The sequence below is a fragment of the Pithys albifrons genome, unplaced genomic scaffold, assembly GCF_047495875.1.
Source record: "Pithys albifrons albifrons isolate INPA30051 unplaced genomic scaffold, PitAlb_v1 scaffold_42, whole genome shotgun sequence".
Taxonomy (NCBI): Eukaryota; Metazoa; Chordata; class Aves; order Passeriformes; family Thamnophilidae; genus Pithys; species Pithys albifrons.
The window spans coordinates 466,942-475,099 of NW_027286057.1; the positions used below are offsets into that span (position 1 = coordinate 466,942).

The 8,158-nt window shown below is 54.5% G+C and overlaps 1 protein-coding gene across 7 annotated transcripts; it reads left to right on the forward strand.

The window, feature by feature from the left end:
• TMEM106C (transmembrane protein 106C) lies at window positions 1–5,737 on the forward strand. Of its 7 annotated transcripts, none has more exons than XM_071581779.1 (8): window positions 1–60; window positions 1,101–1,319; window positions 1,418–1,481; window positions 1,922–2,081; window positions 2,182–2,322; window positions 2,504–2,553; window positions 3,580–3,633; window positions 4,018–5,737. In XM_071581779.1, exons 2-8 carry the CDS (start codon window positions 1,127–1,129, stop codon window positions 4,127–4,129), a joined length of 774 nt encoding a protein of 257 aa, XP_071437880.1. In that variant the 5' UTR covers window positions 1–60; window positions 1,101–1,126; the 3' UTR covers window positions 4,130–5,737. The 7 variants fall into 7 exon arrangements, with proteins under 7 accessions (XP_071437880.1, XP_071437875.1, XP_071437879.1 ...); XM_071581774.1 differs by having other exon boundaries at window positions 18–101; XM_071581778.1 differs by lacking the exon at window positions 1–60 and adding an exon at window positions 61–142.
• Window positions 5,738–8,158: the final 2,421 nt, after the last annotated feature.

The window sequence follows — 8,158 nt, forward strand, 5'->3', positions numbered from 1 at the left end:
AGGGGAGCGGGGGGCGCCCCCTGGCGGACGGTCTGAGGGAGCGCCCCGGGGCCGGTCCCGGTAACGGCGGCGGGTCCCGTTTGTCCCCAGGGCCTGTTCCGGTACCGGGGGCTGGTCCTGTTTGGTCTCAGGGGCTGTTCCGGTACCGGGGGCTGTTCCTGTTTGGTCTCAGGGCTGTTCCGGTACCGGGGGCTGGTCCTGTTTGGCCCCAAGGCCTGTTCCGGTCCCGGGGTCTGTTCTCGGTCCCGGGGGGCTGTTCCCAGTCCCGGTCCCCGGGGGCTGTTCCCGTTCCCATCCCAGGGGAGCCGTTCCCATCCCGGGGGCAGTACCGGGGGCTGTTCCCATCCCGGGGCCTGGCGGTCTGGGGTTTATGGGGGTGTCGGCGGGCCTGGGGCCTCCTGTCTGGGGCCAAGGGGGGATCCTGAGCAGGTGCCCCTGCCTTGGGGGGCGGGGGGGGTTCCTCTCCTTTGGGGCCCTGGGGGGGGTATTCCTCTCTTTTGGGGGTCCTGGGGAGGGGTTCCCCTCCTTTGGGGTCCTGGGGGATGAAGGAGGTTCCTCTCCTTTGGGGTCCTGGGGGGTGGAGGGGCTTCCTCTCCTTTGGGGTCCTGGGGGGTGGAGGGGCTTCCTCTCCTTTGGGGTCCTGGGGGATGGAGGGGGTTCCTTCCTTTGGGGCCCTGGGGGGGTATTCCTCTCTTTTGGGGGTCCTGGGGGGGGTTCCTCTCCTTTGGGGTCCTGGGGGGTGGAGGGGCTTCCTCTCCTTTGGGGTCCTGGGGGATGGAGGGGTCCTTCCTTTGGGGCCCTGGGGCCGGTGGGTGTGTCTGTGGAGGCCATTGGGGGTTTGGGGGGTTTCTCTGCATTGAGGGACTGGAAATGACCCCGTGGAGGTGGCCCTGGGTGGGGTGTTCCTGTTTCTGGAAGCCCCCCGAGGGCAGGGGAGGTTCTTTGTGGTGGGTGCTGGACCCCTGCGAGGTGACTCCATGTGGGGGTGTTTGGGATGGATCTCTGGGAGGGTTCTGTGGTTCAGGGTGTGCTTTCCTTGGCCATGAGTGAGTCAAAACCCCATTCAATGGCCTGAATTGCTCCTGCTGCCTCTGCCACAGGTGGAGCAACTCCCACAGCAGCTGCCATGGGTTCTGTGCTCCCCCTGCCCTCCAGCAGTGCTGCCCCCAGGCAGAGGAAGGCGGCTGAGGAGGAGGAGGAGGATTTCCTGGACAGCCCAGGCCGTGTGGAAGACATTGCCAAGTTTCCCTACGTTGAATTCACGGGCCAGGACAGCATCACGTGTCCCACTTGCCAAGGCACTGGCTGCCTCCCCACAGGTAACTGCCCCTCTGGGGCTGGAACACCCCAAAGAAAAGGCATTTATTGACCTGCCCTGAGCTTGTCAGGTTGGATAATTCTTCCCTTTGCTTCCCAGAGCAGGTGAATGAGTTGGTGGCTCTGATCCCCTACAGCGACCAACGGCTTCGTCCACAGAGAACGTACGTGAGGGTGTTGGAAGGAAGAGTTGCAAACAGGTCCTTTTTTTAACATTTCCTGCTGCAGCTGAACACTTTGCCCTGTCTGCAGCTTCCCCTTCATCCAGCGGGGTGTTTTCATCCCAATATGCCAACAAATACAGTTTCAAGTGTAACTGTCAGTACTTCCTGTGCAGTCCCCCCGCGGGGGCAGTGTGGGAACAATGACCCCACTCACTGAAGCTTTGAGAGCATCTGCAAACCCCCCCAGCTGTGAAACAGCCCTGGAGCACAGACACTGCCATGGTTACTCATTGGCAGACAATAAACTGCTTCAATGGTGATGGGCTTGAGTCATTCTGATGCTGTGGCACTTCCAGGGAAGGACAGGGAGGTGGTGGGTGTGTTTCAGATCCAAAGTCTCTCGCAGGGCACAGCAGGTGAGCCCTTCCCTGCTTTTCCAGGAAGCTCTACGTGCTGCTCTCAGTGCTGCTCTGCCTCCTGCTCTCTGGCCTGGTGGTTTTCTTCCTCTTCCCACACTCTGTCCTGGTGGATGATGATGGGATTAAAGTGGTCCAGGTGTGGTTTGACAAGAAGAACTCTGTTGTCCTCCTGACCATCACGGTAAAGTTTTCCCTGGGTTTGAGTTCCTGTGGGGAATGAAGTCAGAGCTGAGCTGCCAGGAAGGTCCCTGCTATTCACACCTCTCCTTCTCTCCACTCAGGCCACCTTAAGGATCAGGAACTCCAACTTCTACTCGGTGACAGTGACCAGCCTGACCAGCCAGGTGCAGTACATGAACACCGTGGTGGGCACCCAGCAGGTCACCAACGTCTCCAGCATCCAACCCCTGAGTGACAAACTGGTAATTCATCTCCATCCTGGGCACCACAAGGGGGAACACTGAGGACAGTGAAGCTGCAGCTCAGAACTTTGCTTAGTCCAGCATCTCATGCCTAGAGCAGCCCAAAAGGTGTCCCCCAAACAGGGGGATTGAAGGAGTGCTGGAGCTGCACATACATTTAATGTTCTTTTATCTGTTACAGGTGAATTTCACTGTGAAGGCAGAGCTGGGTGGATCTTTCTCCTATGTGTAGTAAGGATTTAAATCATAGAATCATAGAATGGATTGGGTTGGAAAAGACCTCTGAGATCAGCAAGTCCAACCCTTGATCCAACCCCACTGTGATCACCAGCCCAGGGCACGGAGTGATCACAGTGGGGTTGGATCAAGATGTGGTGGATTCTCCCTCAGTGCCACATCCACAGAATCATAGAATGGATTGGGTGGGAAAAGACCTCTGAGATCATCAAGTCCAACCCTTGGTCCAGCTCCAGTCCCTTTACCAGATCATGGCACTCAGTGCCACGGCCAAGCTCAGTTGAAAAACCTCCAGGGATGGGGAATCCACCCCCTCTCTGGGCAGCCCATTCCAATCCCTGAGCACTCTCTGCAAAGAATTTCTTCCTGATCTCCAACCTAAACCTCCCCTGGCAGAGCTTGAGCCCCCCTTGTCCTATTGCTGAGTGCCTGGGAGAAGAGACCAACCCCCACCTGGCCAGAACTTCCCTTCAGGCAGTTCCAGACAGGGCTGAGGTCAGCTCTGAGCCTCCTCTTCTCCAGACTGAACACCCCCAGCTCCCTCAGCCTCTCCCCACAGCACTTGTGCTCCAGTCCCTTCTCCAGCCTCGTTGCTCTTCTCAGTTGGGTTGGAAGAGACCTCTGAGATCATCAAATCCAACCCTTGATCCACAGAGTGCCCTGGGCTGGTGATCACAGTGGGGTTGGATCAAGACCTGTTGGATTCTCTGTCCCTGGAGGTGTTTAAGTGTCCACTCTCATGCCTGGGAGAAGACATTTGCTCCTCTGTGTGTGTAGCTGGAGAAGAGAGTGGGTTGAAATGCTTTTATTGGAATTTAGAAATTACTCAGGTTTTCTCCTAACTTCCTGGAAAGTTGATATTTCCTAAATAATTACTTGAAATGCTCTTTGTCAGGGTGTTGTGATGGGGTTTCTTCCATGTCTTCAGTTACCACCAAAGGGAAAATAACCATTATTGGCTGCTGAGAAACCCAAATGTCTGCACAGCCCACACTGACCCATTTCTCTGGTCTCTTCCAGTTTCTTCTGCACCCTTCCCAAGGTGAAGGTCCATAACATTGTGATCTTCATGAGGTAGGTGGTTCTCTGCTCACCTCCTGCTTGGACTGGAGGATCTCAGAGCTCCCTTTGGGCCTCAGTGATCCCTTTCTGTGGTTCCTGACTCCAAAGGGAATTGCTGCCACAGCAGATCTGGGGTACACAGAGAAAATCCTTCTTGGCAAACACCCCAACCTGCCTTGGTGGCAGCTCTTAATCCAGACCAGTTGACACAGTTGGGTGAAATGTGGGCTGGAGAAGACAATTCTCTCCATGCTGAGCTGCCCCCTGAGGGCTCCTGCACTTGCCATCCCTTCCCACCTCTGTGAGAAAACCCTGAGGGGTTCTGCACTTTTTTTGGGGGGAAAGAGGAGTTGTGTGAGGAGAGTAAATGAGCTGAACTGCTCCTGCCCCTGCCAGGACCTCAGTGAAGTTCTCCTACGTGGGGCACACAACGCAGAGCTCGGTGGAGCGGTACCAGTACGTGGATTGCAGCTCCAACTCCACGGACCTTCTGGCCCCCCTGGCGTGAGGTGCAGCCTGAAGGCACAGCTGGATTTCTAGAAGGGACCAGACACCTTTCATTGGAACCAGAGGGATTATTAGTGACTCTGGTGGGAGGTACTTGGAAGTTCTGGGTCCCTTTTGAGCCCTTTGATGTGCCCACAAAACCCTTGGGGGTGTCGTTCATGTGCAGGAAATGGGTCCCTCCACCAAACCATGGCCCCACCTTCCCTTTGCTTCTGGAGAAACAGCTTTTTGGTGGGGAAACTGGACTTGCAGCTTCCTGCTGAAGGGTCTGAAATCCTAAATTTAGAGTGTTTTGCACACCTGTTTGGAAGCTTGGCACTGTTGGATGTCTCAGGGTGAACTAGTTCTCTGCAATGACTTTATTCTCTTTTTTGCTCAGTGGCAGAGTGTCACTGGTGTGTGTCAGAGCAGACCTGGATCCAAAGGGAACTCCCAGTTCTCACCAGGGGCATGCAGAGAAAGCTTCTGCCTCTGCCTTGGGCAATAGAAGGAGGCAAAGGAATCAAAACCTTTGGAACCACGGTGGTGTTTTGTTTGCTGGCAGCTGAAGCAACACCAGAGCACCACCTGCCTTCTTGAGGGTCTGTGTTGGGCCTTCCTCCTCCTCCTCCACACATGGCTCCTTCTCCTTCTTCCTCCTCCTCCTCCTCCAACATGGCTCCTTCTCCTCCTTCTTCTTCCTCCTCCTCCTCCACACATGGCTCCTTCTCCTTCTCCTCCTTCTCCTTCCTCCTCCTCCTCCTCCACACATGGCTCCTTCTCCTTCTTCCTCCTCCTCCTCCTCCAACATGGCTCCTTCTCCTCCTTCTCCTTCCTCCTCCTCCTCCACACATGGCTCCTTCACCTCCTTCTCCTTCCTCCTCCTCCTCCTCCACACATGGCTCCTTCTCCTTCTTCCTCCTCCTCCACACATGGCTCCTTCTCCTTCCTCCTCCACACATGGCTCCTTTTCCTTCTCCTTCCTCCTCCTCCTCCTCCTCCAACATAGCTCCATCTCCTCCTTCTCCTTCTCCTTCCTCCTCCTCCAACATAGCTCCTTCTTCTCCTTCCTCCTCCTTCCTCCTCCTCCTCCACACATGGCTCTGATCCTTCCTCTCCCCCCCTTTGACAGGGCTTTGAAACCAGGGCCTGTGTAGCCTGGGCTTGCTTTGTGTGCTCAGTGGCAGCTCTCGGGGATTCCAGCCGGTTCCGTGGGAGTTGGGGCTGCCCGGGCTCCCTGCCGGGAGCTGCACATTCCTGCGGGTTGGTATCAGCTGCCTCCTCAGAGCAAATGGATGTGGCAGCTCTGCCCCCGCGGCCCTGCTGGGGGCTCTCAGAGTCTGCAGCCTGGAGAGTCTCGCTCTGCCTCTGCCCTCTGGAGTTGTGTCTGGAATTTGATCTCTGGAGCTGCCCCCGTTCCTGCTCTGCCCTTGGGCTGGGGGAGTGTGGGAGCAGAGCACAGGGACAGGGAGCCAGGGCAGCAGCTCAGGGCGGTTTGCAGTGAAGGGAACTTGATTTTGTGTGACTGTGACATGAAAACTTGCCTTGCTTTCTTTGCTGGGAAGGGACATTTCTGCCTCGAGGCAGTTCTGGGGCTGAATTCTGGAGATTAAACCTGAGTTGGATGTTATGGTGTCCTGTCCTTTGTTTGAGGGAAAGATCTGGCTTTGTCCCAAATCTGGGACTGCTCTTGTGTGGTCTTTTGCCCAGAAATGCCTGTTCTTTCATTGATGGTATTTCATGGAATCCCAGAATGGCCTGGGCAGGGAGGAACCTTAAACCTCCCCTTGAGTTTAAACCTCCCCTTGAGTTTAAACCTCCCCTTGAGTTTAAACCTCCCCTTGAGTTTAAACCTCCCCTTGAGCTTAAACCTCATCTTGAGCTTAAACCTCCCCTTGAGTTTAAACCTCCCCTTGAGTTTAAACCTCCCCTTGAGCTTAAACCTCCCCTTGAGCTTAAACCTCCCCTTGAGCTTAAACCTCCCCTTGAGCTTAAACCTCCCCTTGAGCTTAAACCTCCCCTTGAGCTTAAACCTCCCCTTGAGCTTAAACCTCCCCTTGAGCTTAAACCTAACCTTGAGTTCCTCACCCCTGCCACGGGCAGGGACACCTCCCACCATCCCAGGTTGCTCCAAGCCCCATCCAACCTGGCCTTGGAGACTTCCAGGGATGGGGCATCCTCTGGAAAATCCATCCCAGTCCCTCACCAGCCTCACAGGGAAGAATTCCTTCCCAATATCCCATCTATCCCTGCCCTCTGGCAGGGGGGAAGCCATTCCCTGTGTCCTGTCCCCCCATCCCTTGTCCAAAGTCCCTCTTCATCTCTCCTGGAGCCTCTTTAGGCACTGGAAGGGGCTCCAAGGTCTCCCCAGAGCCTTCTTTTCTCTGGGCTGAACAATCCCAACTTTCTCAGCCTTCCATCACACCAGAGCTGCTCCATCCATCCCTCTGACATCTCTGTGGCCTCCTCTGGACTCTCCAGCAGCTCCATGTCCTCCTCCTCCTCCTCCCTCCATCCTCATCCTCGCTCCTGCCCATCCTTGGCAGGTCCTGGGGGAGCTCCATGTCTGGAGATCCAGAGCTGGAGGCAGCACAGCAGGTGGGGTCTCACCTGAGCAGGGCAGAGGGGCAAAGTGCCCTCCCTCCCCTTTCTGGGGATGCTGAGCTCGTGATTTTGGGGGAATGAGGGTGAAGAAACTCAACCAGGGAGTAGCAAAGTTGCCCATTCCCAGCTGGGACCAATGACCAGACTCATGGGCCCCCCCTCCCTGGTGATCTCTGTCATCATGAACTCTGTAAACCCCTCAATTTATGATGAGGTGGTTTGTTTGGTTTTTGTTTGTTTATTTTTGGTTTCTTGGTTTTATTTTGTTTGTTTTTTGGGGGTTTTTGTTGTTGTTTTTTTTGTTGTTTTTTTGTTTGTTTTTTTTTTTTTTTTTGTTTTGTTTTGTTGTTGTTTTTATTTTTAATGGAAAGTGAAGAATTCACAAACTGGGCTTTCTGTCCCTCTCCTTCCCTCCCTCCTGGCAGCCTGGCTGGACTCAGTCCTGCCTCCCTTGGTGTCTCCTTCTGGGACAATGTTGCTTTTCCCACTTTCATCCCTCTTTAGCACATCCAAACCCCACATTCTCCTGCTCCCCATGTCCTCCAAGCAGCCTGAGGGATTTGGGGGTTGCCCACAGCAGGAACCCCAAACTTACTGCTTGGCTGAGCAGGAGAAGGGTCTGACCCTGAGTTGGTTGTGTGAGAGTCGCCAGCCAGAGCTCTCATCAGTAGGGGAGCCCCGGGTCATGTGGCAAAGCACTTGGCCCTTTAAAGGGCCATTTGAGTTTGAAAATCCTCCTTAATCCTCCAATCCTTCCTAATGAATTTCTCCTGCCAATGTTTTCAAGCATCCCAGCCCTGTGGAAGCTGCCTCAGGTGCTTTAGGAGTAGCAGTGGCTGTTTTGCTCCCAGCTGTGTGTGCTAAAAACAGAGATTAGGGCCCCAAAGGGGCATTTTTCAAAGGGCTTTTTAAACGAATCCTTTGAAGTTGTTATTTCTCGACATGAAATTCTGCAGTGCCTGTGCCATCAACAGAGGCAAAAAGCTGAGCTTTGACCAAAGGAACTGTCATGAAACTCCAACTCCCCAGTCCAGACCTGCCTCTTACATCCTGCATGGAAAGCTCAAGCAGGTTGGCACCAATTTTGGGGTCACTGCACTAAGTTTCTTGAAGGCAATTAAAAAAAAAATGACACATCTGAGACTTTTCCTCTAATTAGGAGCCTGATTTGGGGAGGAATTTACATATGTGACTTTTTATGGAGCCCTAAAGGAGCAGCCCCTCTGCAAGACACCAGTCCAGGCAATGGCCTTGGACTCTCCCACTTCCAGTACTGCAAATCCCCAAGTTGTACTTTCACATCCCCCAAAATGGGGCAAAAATCTGTGGGGAGAATGTGGAGGAGCCTCCCCTGCCACTGGGCTCAGTGTCCAGTTTACTGGTTTTAACTGGTGTCTCCAGTGCCTGCCTTGACTCACCCCAGTTAGTCACGGAATCTTCTCAGGTC